The 20,840-nt window shown below is 34.8% G+C and overlaps 1 protein-coding gene and 1 non-coding gene across 2 annotated transcripts; both read right to left on the reverse strand.

Annotated features, from left to right (window-relative positions):
* Positions 1-12,631: 12,631 nt before the first annotated feature.
* TRNAS-UGA (transfer RNA serine (anticodon UGA)) lies at positions 12,632-12,719 on the reverse strand. Its single transcript has one exon. It is a non-coding gene; the product is annotated as a tRNA-Ser (tRNA).
* Positions 12,720-17,690: 4,971 nt separating this feature from the next.
* Positions 17,691-20,768, reverse strand: LOC149265621 (uncharacterized). Its single transcript, XM_089429591.1, has 3 exons — positions 19,563-20,768; positions 19,362-19,450; positions 17,691-17,950 (listed from the first exon to the last, which is right to left on the reverse strand). The coding sequence occupies exons 1-3, from the start codon at positions 20,610-20,612 to the stop codon at positions 17,767-17,769; spliced, it is 1,323 nt and encodes a 440-aa protein (XP_089285717.1). The 5' UTR covers positions 20,613-20,768; the 3' UTR covers positions 17,691-17,766.
* Between the last annotated feature and the right edge of the window lie 72 nt (positions 20,769-20,840).

Here is a 20,840-nt window from a genome sequence, read left to right on the forward strand (position 1 = left end):
ACATGAACACCAATATTTAAGCTGGAAACCCAATGCAGGACAAAAACCACTTGTTGTTGTCTTCTTTTAATATAAGAAAAACTTGTTTACAATATTGTACTGGTGCAGACTCATACCAGTACGCGGGCACCCACCTGCAGAAGGCTACAACCTTCTCTCATTCTCCATCTTCCACTAGAAAGGAGCTGCAACCCCCTAGCTCTTGCACTAGTGGATCCGTTTACTAGTACGTAGGTACCGGCCTACAGAAGGCTCCTACCTTCACTCGTTTTCTAGTTGTTACTAGAAGGGAGCTCCAACCCCCTGGCTCTTGTACTGGACGATATGTTTACCAGTACGTAGGTGCCAGCCTACAAAAGGCTACGACCTTCTCTCTTCCTCCAGGGACCACGTTTCATAAATTTTCAGACTGGATACTCCTATAACGCAACACCACAATATGAAGGGCACGTTTCATCCAATTTTCATACTGGACCCATCAGCGACATTGAAGCTCAAAATCAATCAAAACTGCAACACAACCAATCACTGAAAACCCATCATCACTGAAGCAAATCACAATCAGAACATTGTCACCAGTACACAGAGCCGAACCCAGAACTTTGCATTAACAATCAGAACCAACTGCAACTTCAAACATCATATTTCATAATGTATACGCTACTTGGATGTGTTGAACCAACGTGTATACGCGCTTTTACCAAAGCGAACCAGGGTATAGATCTGCAAATACTAACTTAAAACTTCACAGCTATTCCAGACTTCAGCCATACCCAGATCATAACATTTACAGAATAACGCATGCGTAAGCAATCAGATCATGCAATGATAAGTCATTTTAGTTCTTATGATCTTGATCTAACATTGCATCCAAGGTGCACAAAATATTTCAGATCATCTCATAATCATAGCCCCTGCAACATAACATATACTTCAGATAGAAGTATTCCTCAAAAACCCATTCACTTCCACTCTTTGCCTAATGATCTTCACCTCCTTATATAGTTTTAGGCCTTTCTCAATACCTTGGACTTAAACCACTTAAGACCAATACCTTGGACCAAAACCACTTAGGACCAATACCTTGGACTAAATACCTCGGACCAATACGTTGGACCAAATACCTCAGACTAAAACCTTGATTTTCCAACCTGTACACGCGTTTCCTCTTGCGAGGGTGCGTGTATACATATATGCTCTTTTTTTTCGGTGGACTTGCATGTATACGCTGCTTGGACAAAGTGAACCAACGTATACTTCTTAAACCACTCTCTTTCTTCAATCTCTGGAGTTTGATCTGTAATCCTTTATTGTTAGCCTATTTCACTGTGAACTGTCATCTATGTGAGTTGTCATCAAGGACAACACCTGTATCATAATGCCAACAATCTCCCCCTTTGGACTTGATGGAAACCACAACACCAAGATATTCTCCCCTTTTGACATCAAGGGCAAAGGGCATACCATGTTATTCTCCCCCTTTGTACATTATGTTGTCCATGCTCCCCTTAAGTACATGCAGAGTCTGAAAAGATATTTTTCAAAAGAATAACATGACTTTATAACTCAACTAAGTGAGTATGACCTCCCTAAGACCAATGACTCATACATACATCAATCACCCAACCAAGTGGGGATATACCAAATGTTTATACATGACTGAAATAGCAATTATTACATCATCCTTCCCATGCATAGTGGGGTTACAAATTAGGTCTTTTCATGACATTTACATCAAATGATATACATGAAATTTATAACAAGGAACAACAATCTAAACAAGACCATGATAGTCATCAGCGACTATCATACACCATATATGATTTGCACCATCATCATTTGTCAGCAACATCAATATCAACAACCTATATATCTCCATCATCAAAAGATTCACCTGAATCAAACAACTATGTGGATCAAACAATATAATTATCGTCATGTACCAAGGTCTTCTAATATAATGTCAACAATGCATTATTAGAAACATATGCTCCCCCTGAACCCATGCCAATTGTTTACAATCATATATGATCATTGCATTTGTTAGTAAGAATCATCAAGGCATCATCATCAACCAGTTATTCATCAACTTATTAACAGCTTATGAGGGCCAAAAACACTTCCACATACCATTAGCAGACTGTAACCATCATCAATCAGAATAGAATAGATAATTGATAATTTACTGAATCATATCAGACCCCTTTTCCTGAGTCTGTCCCACTGTTTTTTCTTCAAAACACCATATACGTGACTTCTCTTCATAATAACTGCGTATGAGAATTGGAATACTGAAGTTTTAACTTTCAGCTCCCCCAAGGTCTGTTATGTTTGTAAACAGAGCTATGCCACATCTTTCTGACAATAATTCCTTCTTCTTCGATTCCTTGGATTGTGATGATGTTTGCTCCTTTTGGTATGGTGGCCTATTTGCTCCTACATTCCTTTGCTTTATGTCCAAACTTGTTACACGCATAGCATCTTACATGTTTCATATTCCTTCTATCGCAATCAATAGCTTTGTGACCAAACATATTGCAAGTAAAACAATATCCCTTAAAGTACCTGGAAACTGATGATCTTTCTGTGTGATGGTCTTGAACCATTCTACTTCTGCATCTAGCTAAAACATGTCCAAAATTATAACATTTAAAACATTCAACATTATTTGTCAGAGAAAAGAAACAATTATCCATTCCATAGTTAGGTGGAAATGTTTTTCTTTGAAGTCTTTCTTTCCTTGGTTGTTGATGGGGTTGACCTTTTATCTCCTTGTTGAACATTTCAGATTTTGCATTGGAGTTCCTTACCTCATCTTGTGAGCTAGATTCACCTTCATGAAAACCAAGACCAGTCTTTATAATAGGCGAACGCTGAACTTTGATGATTTCATCTAACATTTTTGATCCTTTAGCAAATCTAAGATTCAGAGTCTTTGTCTTTTCAAGTTCTTTTCTTAGACTTACTACTTCACATTCTAACACTTCATTGTGTTTGTCCTTTTCAGTGAGTTGATGTGTCACTATGTTTATGACTGTATCCTTTTCTGCCAAACTGATTTTGAGTTGACTGATTTCTTTAAGGAAATCTTCCTTTTCTAAGGCATCATTTTCATACTCCATGAGTAGTTTAATTTCTTGATCATCTTCATCACTATTGGACAAGCCATCACTATCATCATGAGTATAATAACTTCTATTACCTTCTGCAGACATCTTTCCTTTGACATGAGGGCATTTAGCAGCGTAATGACCAACTCTACCACAAGCAAAGCATTTGAATGGTAGCTTACCTCTGAATCTTCCGGAACCCTGTTGAAGCTTCTTGACAAAATTTACCTCATCTTCTTCTTCTGAAATGTGTCCTGATTCATTTTTCTCTTCCTTTTATTTTGCTGGTGCTTTGAAAGAGGCTTTTGTCATATCTAATGGGCCTCCTTTTCTCATTTCGAAGGCAGTTAGGATTCCATGGAGTTGAGTCACAGTAATAGTTTGAAGATCCTGTTTTTCTTCTATGGCAGACACTTTTGACTCAAATTTAGAAGACAAAGATCTCAAAATTTTCTCAACTAAAGTAGCTTCCTTTATCTCTTCACCCAGATTTCTCATATGATTTACAATCCCATCTACTCACAAGAAATAACTAGAAATTCTTTCATCACTGTGCATCTTGAGAGTTTCATAATGAATTCTAAGAGTTTGTAGTTTAGCACGTTTTACCTGGGAGTCACCTTTGTAGCTCCCATATTTCCTTGGCTATGTTGCGCTGCATGAATTTGACGAATTATGATTCTGATAGAATTCCCAATAAGGCATTGAAAGCTTTGGCATTGAAAATATTTTTCGACATAAATCACATCATAATGCTTTTGTCGACGCGTTTCGAACCAACGAGTGTGGTTCATCGTCAGGACAAGTTGAAGAATCAGATCCTGGATGCATGATAAATAGATAGAGCAGAACATCCAACGGCTAAATTTGACCAGGCAACGGCTATATTGACCTGGGCAACCAGACTGGCTAACGACTATATTTGACTAGAAAACAGCTAACTGGACTGGATCAAGGGATAGGGACAGGAAAATAAAATTGGTTAAATAATAAGTGAGTTGGTTATATGAGCCCCAAGGGTTAGCTCAGTTGGTCAAAATCAGTGCCTCGCCGTTCGGGAGGTCACAGAGTCCATTCTGCCTGAAGCCCTTGGGATTAGGCCTTGCTAGTGGGCCGTGGGGCTAGATTCCCTTCGGGGTCGATCAGCCCAAATGTTTCCGTGGACGTAGCGGCCACCCGTTGACCAAGGTGTCCGTGAACCATAGCCCAAAAAAAAAAAGAAAAAAAAGTGAGTTGGTTATATGCCTATTACCATATTTAAATAAGGTAATGTGTATATAGGAATTAATTAGACTAAGTTAGTTAATTTAAGAATTAGTTTAATAACTATTATATATAAATCAAAATGAATCAAAATTACTGATATTAAACTTATATAAAAGTTATATAGATAGAGTTATTTAATTAAATGTTACGTAACTTAAATGTAAGTTAGTTTTAATTATATTTAATTTAAAAGGGTTAATATTAAACCCATATGTAATTAATAGTTAATTAAACTTTAGTTTAATATCTATTATTATAAGGTAACGTATTTAATTAATATGAATCAAAATTAAATTTATAAAAAAAAGTAATATAATTAGATATTTAATATTATTTTAGAATTATATAATTAAGTATCTAGTTAATTAATTGTAAGTTAGTTTTAATTTTATTTAATCCAGAATGGGTTAATGTTAAATAAACATAGTTAACTGTAAGTTAATATTTCCATAACAACTAACTATTTCATATGTTTTCCTTTCTGCTAGATCCGTGGGGACTGCTGCTGGATATTGATATCCTTTCTCCACAATTGCCCAAACATCAGCTCCAAGTGACTGAAGATACGCTCTAGTTCGTGTTTTCCAATATACCAAGTTGTTCCCATTGAAGATTGGTGGTTTGATAGATCCCATGCCTTCGTGATTGTTCATTTTGAAATATCTCCCTTCAAGCGATCAAGCTTCTTCTGAAGGACCTGCTCTGATACCAATTGTTGGAAATAATACTGAGAGGGGGGGTGAATCAATATTATCAAATCAATAACTTTTTCATTTCATACTCAGATTTATATACGCTACTTCAATGAAGGTAACTCGCGTGTACACACAATTGTCTTTAAAGCAACCAGTGTATATCTAGCAAACTTATGATTCAGTTAATTCATCATATGTTGATCTTTAATCAGTGCATCAGTACTTCATTAACCATATAAACAGTAACCATGTGCAGTAATAACAGAATAAACCATCACACATAAGCAACACACATGAACACCAAGATTTAAGGTGGAAACCCAATGCGAGACAAAAACCACCTGCTGTTGTCTTCTTTTAATATAAGAAAAACTTGTTTACGATATTGTACTGGTGTAGACTCATACCAGTACGCAAGCACCCACATGTAAAAGGCTACAATCTTCTCTCGTTCTCCAGCTTTTACTGGAAGGGAGCCACAACCCCCTAGCTCTTGTACTAGCTGATCCGTTTACTAGTACGTAGGCGCTGACCTACAGAAGGCTCCTACCTTCACTCGTTTTCCAGCTGCTACTGGAAGGGAGCTCCAACCCCCTGGCTCTTGTACTGGTCGATATGTTTACCAGTATGTAGGTGTCGACCTATAGAAGGCTACGACCTTCTCTCTTCCTCTAACGACCACGTTTCATAAATTTTCAGACTGGATACTCCTAAAACACAACACCACAATTTGAAGGCCACGTTTCATCCAATTTTCATACTGGACCCATCAGCAACATTGAAGCTCAAAATCAATCACCACTGCAATACAACCAATCACTGAAAACCCATCATCACTGAAGCAAATCACAATCAGAACACTGTCACCAGAACACAATCACCAGAACACAGAGAAAACCCAGAACTCTGCATTAACAATAAGAACCAACTGTAAATTCAAATATCATATTTCATAATGTATACGCTATTTGGATGTGCCGAACCAGCGTGTATATGCACTTATACCAAAGCGAACCAGCGTATAGATATGCAAATACTAACTTTAAACTTCACAGTTATTCCAGACTTCAGTCATACCTAGATCATAACATTTACATAATAACGCATGCGTAAGCAATTAGATCTAGCCCAATCAACATCAGATCGTGCAATGATAAGTCATTTCAGTTCTTATGATCCTGATCTAACATTGTATCCAAGGTGCACAAAATATTTCAGATCATCTCATAATCATAACCCCTGCAACATAACATATACTTCAAATAGTAATATTCCTCAGAAACCCATTCACTTCCACTCTTGGCCTAATGATCTTCTCATCCTTATATAGTTTTAGGCCTTTCTCAATACCTCGGACCAAAACCACTTAGGACCAAATACCTTGGACCAATACCTTGGACCAAATACCTCGGATTAAATACCTCGGACCAAAACCTTGATTTTCCAACCTATACGCGTTTTTCCTCTTGCGAGGGTGCATGTATACGTATACACACTTTTTGTTCTGTGGACCCGCGTGTATATGCTGTTTGGACAAAGTGAACCAACGTATACTTCTTAAACCACTCTCTTTCTTCAATCTTTGGAGTCTGATCTGTAGTCCTTTGTTGTTACCCTATTGCACTGTGAACTGTCATCTATGTGAGTTGCCATCAAGGACAACACCTGTATCATAATGCCAACAATTTTTTATTTCTTTTATTTTTTATTGGTAAACCTGAAAATCTCATATTTTCTTTGCATTTGTGGGAAGCCTATAAAGCAATATTTTGTAGATTTTTAGAGAATCCCTCTCAATTGATTGGAACTAATGTTGTGCATGGAGGCCTAAGAAATTGTGCATTAGAGTATGTGGATCAATGCTTTGAAATGAAGAGATGCAACATGAAGACTTTGCTTGGAGTAAGGATGAGTCATCTTTGACATACTGCAACCTCATTCAATGTTGGATAGAAGGTTGTGGATACATATGTCAATTTTGGCATGATTTAAGTGTTTCTATTTATCTACATCAGGTGGTCCTTATGCTTTGTAAATTGTAATATTAATACCAGCTCATAATCATATTATTTTTTACATATCCTTGTTTTAGTTAATAATCAAACATAAGAGAAGAACATATGATGTGACCAAAGAGCTCACATGGCTATGTTGGAAAATTGACTTCACCTAACCCTTTGCATTTTCTCACATAGAGTAGAAGAATAAGCTCTTGAGAGCATAGGGTAGAAGCAATAAGTTCAACATATGAGCATTTCTTTAATGTAGTAAATTCTATGGATATTATATGCGATGTTCTTGGATGTTGATCCATCACACCATATGGTTTTGCGTCCTCATTTTTCTTTGTAGGTATCCTTAAGAGCACATGTCCCTAGTTGGAGCCATTATTACACACCATATTACACGATGATTATGGCTTTGATCACATGCTTCATAGTTTTGTAGGTTGGTATCATGATCATAACGTTCTAAAAGTTGGGATGTTGATGGAGATTGTTAGTGGTATGTGATGAGAAAGAGTTTATGTGATGGGTTGTCATTCTTCTTCATTATAACATGACTTGATCAATAAAACTTCAAAATTTGAAAATTTATAATTATTAATGTTTTAGTTAATAATTATAAAATATTCCTAAATTTAATAATTAATATTATTCTGGTTATCTTTGGATTTATTTATTTTTTATAATGTTTTCTAATTGTAATATTAATTAAAAAAAAAAAGAAAAAAAAGTGATCCACAAGAACCAACACAAGGACAAGAGCAACAATCAAGGCTGAGGTGGAACAAAGAGATCTCATATTTCTGAGAGCTCGGATTAAGATAAAGACGCCACAAACATTTCAGGAAATAACGAGTTTGCAATTGTTTCAACTACTTCATATTTCTGAGAGCTCGGATTAAGATAAAGACGCCACAAACATTTCAGGAAATAACGAGTTTGCAATTGTTTCAACTACTTCATCACTTGGGGTTTGGCAAAAAGTCCAAAAGGAAAAACCAGTTTATGGGGCCAAATGTAATTTTAATTTTAGTTTTTATTTTTTGTAGCCTTACTACTATGAGTGTTTAAAGCACACACACTGTCCTAGGGACAATACCTTAATGCATCTACTCTATGTAACCTTTCATTTTTATTAATAGAAAGTTGTGATTTTTCCTTCAAAAAAATAAAATAAAATATATATATATATATATATATATATATATATATATATATATATATATATATATATATATATATATATACTCTCTTTTCATAAACTCTTTACTTAATAAAAGAACATATATTCTTTTGTAAAAGACACACATGTTCATGCAAAGTATATTAGCATATGTGGGGGCCTTATCGCCTGAAATATGTGGGGTCCTTTTCACACATTTTTATTTGTCTTTTTCACCCGCACGATTTATAAGGGGAGCCACCCAGACATACAATGTATGCATTCTTATATTATTATCGTGGTCCACCAAATACTTGATCAAAAGGAATTATTATATTATTATCGTGGGCCAACAAATACTTGATCAAAAGGAATGGTATGATGGGTTGGACGTGGTTGTTAAACTTACTAAACTTATTATGGAGCTTCTTTGTCATATAACACATAGCTACTCACATCTTATTTAGCAAATTAAAAGAGTGAAGGACATCACATTTTAAGTATTGAAGGGAGAGTTGGTATTATACATTTGATTAAAGAACGTGAGAATTACCTTTAATCATAGCCCATGGATTGAAAATGGAAAATGTTTTATTGCTAAACTTACTAAACTTATTATGGAGCTTCTTTGTCATATAACACATAGCTACTCACATCTTATTTAGCAAATTAAAAGAGTGAAGGACATCACATTTTAAGTATTGAAGGGAGAGTTGGTATTATACATTTGATTAAAGAACGTGAGAATTACCTTTAATCATAGCCCATGGATTGAAAATGGAAAATGTTTTATTGCTTGAATTTATGCAAAATGTTTTAATTGTGTGAGTTGTTCATATATATATATATATATATATATATATATATATATAGGTTGAGCTAGATTGGGGTCAATTCTAATGTTGAATGGAAAAATAATATATCTACCAATGAGATGATATCACTAGGATTGTGCAAATCTCACTCATGATTAGACACCCTTGTAATATTTTAATCCCCAAAGATAGATTTCATCTTCAACCCCTCCCATGAGGTTTGAACTTGAGATTTAGTGAAGACTAAGCCCCACAAAAACAATTGGTATGCACCTCATGGGTCCATAACCATTTATATATGAAATAATGAGATTATCATTAACCATATGAAGAGGGTTTCTATATAGAATCCTAATTATCTACCCAACTGCTAGCATGGTATGATCCCGCTGTAAAGTGGGATGATCCATCTTTAACCATTCAATGTCACACAAAATGGAGTTTGTGATCTAGTCTTCAAGTAATCAATTGAAAGGGCCACTCTCCTACTCAACAAAGTTAATGGCACAATAGCAGATTTGCTTCATTCTACAAGTCAATCGGATTGCATTTACCCACGAATTAGAGAGATTTTCACATATGTCAAACCCAAGCATAATTAGTAAATTCGTTGAATTAAGCATTATATTGAAGGGGTGTCATATAAAGTTGCCCCATTTTGTGTCATGAATGTTGGTTTAACTTGAGTTTCCATTTTTCATACATGGGGTAACATAAAGTTTACAATCCTTTTCTTTTAGATAAATTAATCCAATAATTTAAATGACTATTTTGTATACATAAAGGTTATTGGAACCTAGTTAACTACATTGACAAGCTTTACATTTCCAACATATTCTAACATTGATAAGTTCTACATTTACAACATATTCCAAAATAAATGGGGATATTCTATTTTTTTTAATTGTAAGAGGTGAAAGACTAAACTCTCTTTGAGCAACTCCCTCATTTCTAAGGTATGGTTGGAATTGGGGGACTTCTCTCCCTTGGGGATTTTAGGACAAATCTCTTGGATGTGCTTGGACGTTTTGCAATTTTCTTATGGGTGGGGAGACTATGTATATCTTTATTGTGATTTCTTATTTGTTGAAATATTTAGACATGTGCTCAAGGAGTAAGAAACTGGTATACTCCCATTTTCAGTTAGGTTTTCATTGAAATAGTGCTCATGGTTGCAATTCTCCCACTAATTTTGAATAAATGCACTTTGAAATTGTTCTTGGTAGCTGCAATTTTCTTCAATGTTGGATGGTGTCGACTTTAGTAATTTCCTTGAATATATTTTTGCAATATAGGGTAGCAAAGAGTAGAGCACTTTGGACTTGTACTTCTCAATCATTGTACCTCTTTATCATATTTAAAACAACCTCCCATTTGAAACTTTCTTATGACTCCACTCACTTAATGGATTATGTACTAATTTCCAATCCTCCCATTCACTTTTTCTACAACTTTTTTAAACATGTTTTGCTGGAAATTGCTAGTCACATCACCTCACACTTGTAGCATTAGTTTCTAGCAATCCTAAATGGAGAAGCCTCCCTTGAGTAGGAGACCCAACTTAAAGAGCATAGGAGAGTTGGCAAGGTGATAATGGCTAACCTACTAGTTACCCACATTCATGAGTTCGGTGGTCAAGGCTTTTACATTGTGATAATGACAATTTGAGATAATTACAATGTGTCATTCATTCAATATCTAACATGCAATTGAGACATGACATTTAAAAAATATATTAATAAAAACATTTCAATGATGTGTTGCTCAATAAAATGGATGTGTAATTTCTTTAGATTTAATGTGGAGCTGATATTTAATTCATTTTTAATACATCATAAATCTAAAATTAAAATGAATTTATATTAATATAATATCTATTATTATTTAAAATGAATTTAAATAATAAGAGAGCATAGGAGAGCTGGTAAGGTGATAATGGCTGACCTACTAGTTACACACATCTATCATTTAGGTGGTCAAGGCTTTTACATTGTGATAATGACAAATTGAGATAAGGCTTTTACCCAACTTAAAGAGCATAGGAGAGTTGGCAAGGCAATAATCGTTGACCTACTAGTTACCCACATCTATCATTTAGGTGGTCAAGGCTTTTACATTGTGATAATGACAAATTGAAATAATAACAATGTGCCATTCATTCAATATCTAACATGCAATTGACACATGACATTTAAAATATATATTAATAAAGAACATTTCAATATTAACCCCATCAATAAAATGGATGTGTAATTTCTTTAAATTTAATGTGGGGTTGATATTTAATTCATTTTTAATACACACAAATCTAAAATTAAAATGAATTTATATTAATATAATATCTATCATTATTTCTAGATTATAATTTTTTTTATACTATACATCATTATATAATTAAATATACAATTAAAAAATAATAATAAAATAAAAGCATGTCACTTTATATCTATATGAAAGAGAAAAGCCCATTTTAAATGGACAAGTCTACCCAGCGTAACTTGGATTTACAAAAATCCCTGCCAGAATTTTTCAAAATATTGCCGGAATTTCCATGATGTTCATGTCAAAACAGTCTAGTTAGACTAAGGCTTTTTATATATCCATATGACCAGAAGTAATCATATACAAAATTTACGATTATGATTTACGATTAGGCAATCATTAACTTAAAAATATAAAAAATGATACTTCTATGTCATAATCATTAAAACCTTAAAAACCAAATATAGTTAAGTAATCCTAAACTTAAAAAGATAAAAATTAATACTTCTTTCCCATAATAATAATAATAATAATAATAAACTTAAAAAACTAAAATTAATACTCCTTCGGTCATAATCATAGAAAAAATCATGCTTAATCATAAATTAAAAAATATATATATATATACAAAAAGAGTTAATACTTGTATAAAAAATAAATAAATTATGTAATCATAGACTTAAAATACAGTGCTCCAAATAGTCATGTAGACTTCACCTCTCCTCTCCTCTCCTCTCCCTTATGGTCGAGCACCTAAAGGTCCTTAAGAGTCGAGTACCTAAAGGTCCTTATCAGTCAAGGGATCAACCTTAGCAATCGCAGGGAAGGTCCACATCGGCTACACATTACAATACAACGAACACTTATGTGCACACACATATGCACCCATAATCCATTTGTGCACTCCCAGGCTTGCTATCAGTGTTAGCCTATAACTTGGGAAACCATCGAAGAACACAAGCAGAGGGAATCCTCAAGAACCAAAATCAGCCATGAAAATGGAGATTCTTTAGGGAAGGAATCCATTATAGATTTCGTAGAGAGGGACGCAACCTTGCCTTTTCTGGTGAAAGGGATTGATCGCGATTTCGAACATGTCCTTTCCATGACTCCTCTTAACCGAAACAATAGATCAAACCAGATGGAAGAAAAATCGATTCAATTTCATTACATCTATCTCCCATTTCAGTGGGATAGGAGTCTTTTCAAATACTCTTTTTCCAACTGGATCCTTGCAGCTCGGCTATATACAGCTAAGCTATTCTCTTTTTTTTTTTTTTTATTGGACCAGTAAATGCAATTGTTGAAAAACAAAAGGAGAGAGAGGGATTCGAACCCTCGATAGTTTTTTTATCTATACCGGTTTTCAAGACCGAAGCCATTAACCACTCGGCCATCTCTCCCGGGGACAACTTCTATTCTACCCCTTCGTATAATCCCTAACTATAAGCATAAAGTCGGGTCGATACCAACTATACCTGTGACATATGATGATTTTTCATCATCTGGAATGGAAAAAAAAAAAGAAATGAACGAACTGCTAGTTTTCGGACACGGGATATTCATCCCAGTTATTATGGGCGTATTTGTCCAATCGATACGTCTGAAGGAATGAATGCTGGACTTGTTGCATCATTATCTATTCATGCAAAGATTGGTGATTGTGGTTCTTTACAAAGTCCATTCTATAAGATCTCCAAGAGATCGAGAGAAGAACATATGGTTTATCTACTACCGGGAGAAGATGAGGATGAATACTATCGGATAGCTACGGGATTAATATTTTTATTAATTTAATATGGAAAAGAGTAATTATAATTTTTTTATTATTGAATTATAAACTGAAAAAAATTCATTAAAAGACTATATAAATTAAATTAATTTAATATGGCAAAAAGTAATAATAAAATATAATCATGTATTTTAACATGGATATTTCCATGCCCATGGGGCTTTGGATTGATGGTGAATGGGTGCGTTGTTAAGGCACTCCTTGCAATAGGTCACCGGTTCAAATCCCTGTGGGTACTTAGGTTAGTCTTAACTAGAAAAAAAAAAACATGGATATTTCCATAAGTAAATAAATTATTGTTAATGAAGACTTGTGGGAAATTATGTTACCAACTATAGATATTTCCAGAGTCAATAAATTATTAGTGATGAAGACTTGTGGGAAATTGTGTTACCAACTATGTAAAAAGCCCTTCAAAAGTCCTCATCAACAATAAATTATATAATCATATACTTCAAAAACTTATAATTATAATTAATTAATACTTAATATGGGAAGACATAGTCATAATATTTTTGTTATTAAATTATAAACCTTAAAAATAATTTAGAAACTATATAAATTTAATTAATTATAAAAATTAATATTTCTTACCAAACTAAACATTACATTTTTATAATTAAATTATAAATCAAAAAAATCATAAAAAAATTTATAAATTCAATAATTAATTAATTACCACCTAAATATATTATTGCCCAAACTTTCTACAGTCCCTATATAAAAAATATATATAGCATTAATACCCCTCATAACAATATATCAAACAATAAAATTACAACCTAAGTATATTTATTGCCCAACCTTTCTTCACTCTTTTTCTGAAATAATAAATATATATATCTGTCATAAACAGTCTATTACTATCAATTATAAAAGTCAACATGTAATAATGTACAAATAACTGCAACCCTTTTAGAAAAAAATAACACTTATTTAACATAATCATTATTACATTCTAAACTTCCTTATCATAATATAATATTGCATTTAGAGACATTTGCTACCAATCTGGAAATACCCAATACAGCGAAAGCCCAACAAGTTAGCATAGCCATTCCTGAGGAATGCATAGCTCTATAATGTACAAATACTCCACATCGAACTTCCTTATCATAATATAATATTGCATTTAGAGACATTTGCTACCAATCTGGAAATACCCAATACAGCGAAAGCCCAACAAGTTAGCATAGCCATTCCTGAGGAATGCATAGCTCTATAATGTACAAATACTCCACATCGAACTGCAAAATCAATATTTCAGTAATGTTGGCATTCAGAAATGCATAGAAAAATAAATTGCAAATATACCATCGTTTTATGGACACTTAATGATATGTGCAGCCAGAGACCTGCCTTTTCGTCTTCCTTTCCAAAAATGCATCATCTATTGCATTGATGCATCATATGTGCCACTGATGAACACTCCACGCTGTCATTATATATAAACTACTCAACTACTCCTCCCTATATAGTAGGAAGTGTCAAACAAGTCTGACTTGATAGCAGCTAGTTGCAGTCACAATATTTACACGTCAGTTCAGTTTTTCCCGGTCCAAGATTTTCCATCTGAGATTTTCCGAGGTTTTATAAATGCAAGTCAAAATCTTACTCTCTGACTTCCAGAGTTTTAGTCAACCCAAGTTTTGTGAAGAGTGTTGGTCCAATCTCAAAAAATCTACATCAATAAAGAAAATGCTCATAATGGTTCAATCTCAAAAAATCTATATCATTACAGAAAATGCTCATGATGGTTCAATCTCAAAAAATCTAAATCATTACAGAAAATGTTCATGATGGTTCAATCTTAAAAAATCTAAATCATTACAGAAATGCATATTATGGCTCAATCTAAAAAAATATTACATTATTTCAGAAATGCCCATTAAACTCTACTCCAAATACTTTTATTTCACCAAAGAGGAAGCATGCCCACTGGTAATAGCATCTCGGGCAGATCATTTTTCCATTCAACATTGAGGTTGGGCTGGGCCCGGATTAAGCTCAGCCTAGTTGTGAAAAAAAACAAAGAGAAAGTGTGCCAATTAACTGTTTCACTACATCTTCTACATATAGAAGGTATAATGTCAACCTTATGGTGTTTCATATTCCTCTGTATTTAAGCATGCGTTAATTCCCAAAATGGCCTCTTTGCAATCAAAAGGTTTGACCAAAAATGAACTATAATCGATTCCCATGATGCCCTGGCAACTTTGCAATCCTGAAACAAATGTTTGATGGTCTATGTAACAAATCACACAGCAACCATCTAGTAGGCCTAAGTGATGAATTGAGACTTCAAGATATCTTGACACCTCCCAATCCACTTGGTTCGATGATCTTGAATAGCTTATTTTTTATTCAATCAAGGTGCAATCAGGAAAATTGCTCAGACTTCGTTGATTAGCTATTTAGTCCTCTAATTCATAGGAGTTTTTTCAGAGAGCCATTTCTAATACTTCTAAACTGGAGCCTATGCATCTCACAGCTCATTTTGAACAATTTAGAATATGGAATGACCCTGTAGATTTCTACAAAAGTTTGCTTAAGGGGCTGCACACTTTAAGCGTTATAGAGAGTTCTTCAGTTCAGCCATCCATCAGCTTATAAATGCAACAAGTCTCCCCAGGTCTGGAATATTTTTTGGCTAATCACTTTCCTGACAAAAAGAGTTAAACCAATCTGCCCCCTAGCCTTTATAAAGAATGCATTAAGCTAAAATCTACCAAATTTTCATATTTTTCACTTTGCTACTTGTGACAAGTGATAAAGGTTAATTCATATTCTTATGTTGTAGCTCATTTTTAACGAACTAGAACCTGGCATGTCTTTGTAGAGTTTCATAAAGGTTTGTTTGTTAACATGCTGCACACTCTGATCATGGTTAGAGTGTTCTGCAGTTCAGCCATCTACTCACTTGTTTGTGCAATAAGTCTCCCCAGGTCTGGAATCCCTTTTCAGCTCATCCTTTTCTTGAAAAAAGAGAGTTAAATTAATATGTCCTTCCATAGACAAACTCCATACGAACCTCGCTGCCAGCTCCCATCCACTCCCTGGTTCACTAAATTTCAATGCAATTTCTTCGAGATGCTAATGTTAGAGTATGTGTTCTATACAGACTGCATTAAACTCAAAATCCATATTTTCACTTCGGTATTTGTGGTAAATGATAAAGGGTAATTCTTATATTGTAGCACATCAAAAATATATTCACACTCTATATATTCAAAACTAGAAATCTGAGGAGGAAAGCTTACATTTTATTGATTACCAATGCAAAAAAAACAGCTGCCCTGTTTCATGTAATATAATGTAATAGAACTGAGCACACAACCGCATAATAACATTACATTTTTCTAAATGTAATATTAGTAGAGGCACCTTTATAGTTTATTCCAATTAGACAAATATATTTCCTCGGAGGAGAAGACAAATACCATCCATGCTTCTGGAAGGCCATTTTGTCTCTGCAACTCTAAAATAAACCAGCTCTGTTTTACAGTTTTATCCTATATTAAAATCAGACAAATTTATCTTCTCGGAGAAGACAAGTGCCATCCATCTTGATGACAAGCCATTTTGTCTCTGCAACTCTAATATAAACTAACTCTGTTTCACAGTTTTATCTCTAGCAGAAAGAAATTGATCTAAATGTATCAAATATCAATAAAAAATGAAACAGGAGAAATAACTTTTCATGAAGTGAAGTGAAACTGCTTCAAATTTCCTGCACGTTCCTGGAGTTCTACGTTAAAGCATCAATTTTTTTGTCTTTATAGCTCTTGGTCTACTGAGTTCAACCTTAGTGTTAAAACGCCCTGTACTTTTAGAGTGATAATTTTATTCATAAATGTAAATGGGGCAGTGTATGAATTAATACATTAACTCTGGGTCAAAAATGTAATTAGTCAATATTCGATGTGTCATATGACACATGATACACCAGGATTAAATAAAGACCTGGCCCAAAGGTTGAGTAAACAGCCATAAGAAGCAATGTGCAAAGTTGCAAACAAGCTGTGAGAACCATGAAAATTTCCAAGTTCTGGAAGCAAGTGAAAATGCACAAAGATAAGTCAGCATTTCTTAGGGGATTTCCAGTTTGCTGTTATGGCACATTTACTTCTACTTATGCCGAAGGAAAATATGAATATTAATAAAGGCCAGATCCTATAATCTACATGCAAAATTGGGAGATGCATATGTAAAATACCATGCATTCAGAACATACTATATATAAACGTAAGGCAAGACATGCGGTTGCAGATAAACAGGTACTTATAGAACGCACATCCAACGGGACATAGAAATATATATTCCAAATCAAAGTTACCAAACTCGGAATAGGGAAAAACTGCGTGATGCAAATGATTCAAGAATTTGAATCGGATTAAGAAAAACTTGGGAAAAATCTGGAAAATATCAAGTAGAGTTTGATCCGTCATGAATAGGTAATCAAACTCACTCAAACTGGGTCAACCCCAAGTTTGACTGAGGCCGAATTTCGAAATAATAAAGCTCCTTTGCTGCCCAATCGAAGTCAAACTCTGTGATACTGTTCCAAATAATAGAGAACTAATGAACAAGGAAAGTTAATAACAGATTTCTTAGGTAATGGGTCTACAATATACAAATTCAAATGGATTGATGTAGTTTTAAATAATTTTCACATTATCTTGATGACAAATTAATAGAACTCTGACTCTTGTAAGCAGATTGTAAATATCATCAGCTCTCAAGTGTTGCACCGCCAAAGACAGGGTCATGGTACTGCTAAATGCTCTTTTTATATATATTGAAAGGAGGAAATAAACCAGCAGAGAGTTATGCCATTGGTGACTGCACAAAAAAAAAACTGTGAGTCCAGCATAAAACTTAAAAAGTACTAACCGGATACAAGGCAACCAGTGAAAAAGGAGCAAAAACAAAATCTCCTCCCAGAACCAGGTAATTTTAAAAGTTAAAACGCAGATCTTTAAACTAAACAGATCCAAGAAATGGGAGTAGCTCTAAATCTCTTCAATATTTAAGGATTTTTTAAGTTATCAACACAGTTAAACGGAAGAAAAGGGTCTTGTGAAGATCAAATTTTAGCCACAGAGGCATAAGCTTACAAAATAGCGGTGTACAGGCCTCATAAACTGTTAAACACAGAAAGGATTAATTACCCAGTACATATCTAGGCTGAAACCATAAAGATGGGAGATTGAAAATTGAGGAAGTTATAGATTATTTCCCATTTCCATCTCTTGGACTACCTGTTTCAATATCTTTCGTATTTGGATTGAGAGGCTGAGATTCAACACATGGAGGATAGACCAATGAGTGGTTTGGAGCATGTTTCTCATCTAACTATGACAAAGTTGATGTAATTTTTAATATAATGGACTAACCATCTTTATCATCTTGTAATTAGTTTTTGGTAATACTTCAATCTGAGTGTTGGGTTGTATCAGCCAAATTTTTTGCTTTATAATACACAAATTTGTTTATACTCATCTTAATTCTAAACCCAGAGGGATCAAGAATACTCGTGTGCAAAAAATTTGTACCAACCTTCTGTTGGACGATCTTTCTTTTGTCATTCTAATTCATGCAAGTGACACATGATTTCCACCCAAAACTGTAAACTGCACCTAGTTTCTCTAAATACAAATATCCTTTTACTTACTATTATAAAAAATAAAAAAAAAATGAAAAAACTGATTAAATGTAAATAAATGCAAGAAACAATAAAGACGCGATATATGCACCTCTAAATCCACGCACACAGGGCAAAAGCATAGGTTCTACAGCATCATAGGTAGTTATGCAATTCATTACTTCAATTTACAAAATAACAGTACCATTACATCCCCTGAAAAAGTTGAGTATTTCATGGAAACAATAACTCACAACCCTTAAGAAGACCAAATAAATGTAAGCTCCACATTAGGCGAGACTACAGCATTGATAATATTCCAAACAAGCAAACAGTGAAATGCGGAGTCACAAATGAGAAGACAACGCATTCTGTAAGGAAAGGACAATACTTCAGTAACCTCCAAAGGAATGCTGGAGAATATTCACTTTAGAGGTCTTTTCATTCATCTCTGCTCTCCCACCAAAAGGTAGACAGGCCCACAGTTTTGCATGAAGTAAGATGAAAGTTCCTAGAGTAATGATTGATGAAAAGCCATGAACTTGACCAAGAAACAAAGGCTAGAAATGAAAAGATGAAAACGTCCGAAGAACCCACGTGGGTACTTACCACCTTCTATGCAAAACAAGTTTATAACTTCTGAAAAAAATGGATGATAAGATGCCTCGTACTCCAACAAAGAAATGTGAAAGGATATACTGCAAAACCCATCACAGAGGTTTTTAAACATGACATCAGTTTGTGAAAACCTAGCATTTCCTCAGCTTCTCTTAACTTTGAATATATGCAAAGCAACCCATTTTCACATACCTTTGTAAGTGAGGCCAGTGGCAGACCTGTTACTGGTCTAGACACCCTTGTGATGATTTGGGTTTCGGCTACCTGTTCTTCCAAAATGTCATTCTCTCCATTAGATACAGGGGTAAATGCGTCTTCCTCATCCTTCTGTGGCAATGGGTCAGTCTTCTGATGTAAATCTTTGATCTCTTCGGTGTCCACATGTACTTCTCGAAATCGATCTGCTTCATCATCTTCATCTGGTGCTTCAAATGGTTCACAGAATGGTACCCTCCTACGGGCTTCTGAGTTCTGCCCCAAGCTATTGATATACGTTGTCAGTGCACTTTGTAGCTCCTGATCTGCTAATCTCCATTCATTCTCCAAATCAAAGCTCATTTCCTTATTTTTAGACAACAGGCACATTCTTGCCTTCCTGAATCCTGCTATTACTTCACGCAGAGGACTACAACCAGAATGATAATCCTCAGACAACATTGCAGGCATTTCAAGTGCATTGCATGAGGTAAATTGGCATTTGGGGTTAACATGTTGATTGTGATGTTTTGTCAAATTTTTAACATTTTCATCTCCACTTTCAACTTGTACAGAAGTAGACAATCCCATTGTGACCTCACTATACATTTTCTGTAAGGCAGAGTCTTCCCCACCCAAAAATCCCATTGAGCTATTCCCCTCAGACCCTGTATTTTCAATTCCTCCACCATCTTGGACTCTAAAGCCACCAGAATCCTGGCTACCAATGCTCTCTATATCCATCACCCCAGAGTAGTCTAGGTAATCTTCAGTACATGGACTCGAATTACCCACATCATTTAATGGCATTCCAGACAATCCAATCTCATCTATCTCAAAGTCATGGAGACCATAACTCAAAAATCTGTGTCTGTAGACTTGAACCTGAATCTTTAAGGCCTCGATCGCCTCATCTTTTTTTAAAAGGAGATCCTCATAAAAAGCCAACGCCTCCTTTGCATGTGCCCTTATCTGCTCCGTCTCCCTTCTGTACTGTGTGTATTCCAGTGCCAGCCTGGATTTCTCTTTCTGTAAGCGGGAAATCATGAGCAAAGCATCATCGATTGAGTTGGCCGACGCATTTCTCTCGGCTTGAAGCTCAGAAGAAATATCCTCTAATGCCTGGTGCTGGGCACGCAGTGCGTCTAACAACTTATGCACCACAGTCTCAGCCCATATAGCGCTCGGACAGAATTCTTCTTCTTGCTGTTACTGTTTTTACTTCTGCTTTGCGTTGGTTGCTTTGATCTCTGTTGGGATTCCATGGCGCGCGCT

The sequence above is a fragment of the Pinus tabuliformis genome, chromosome 6 (genome assembly GCF_031772625.1).
Source record: "Pinus tabuliformis cultivar Carrire ecotype Pingquan chromosome 6, CPIR1, whole genome shotgun sequence".
Taxonomy (NCBI): Eukaryota; Viridiplantae; Streptophyta; class Pinopsida; order Pinales; family Pinaceae; genus Pinus; species Pinus tabuliformis.

What these genes read in the sequence shown, in the direction of transcription:
- LOC149265621 (XM_089429591.1), bottom strand. Translation starts at nt 20,612, where the DNA reads ATGATTTCCCGCTTACAGAAAGAGAAATCCAGGCTGGCACTGGAATAC. An exon ending in CACTGGCCTCACTTACAAAG is followed by an intron (nt 19,451 to 19,562) that starts GTATGTGAAAAT and finishes TGGGTTTTGCAG; the next exon opens with TATATCCTTTCACATTTCTT. An exon ending in CTTGTTTTGCATAGAAGGTG is followed by an intron (nt 17,951 to 19,361) that starts GTAAGTACCCAC and finishes TTTTTTGTGCAG; the next exon opens with TCACCAATGGCATAACTCTC.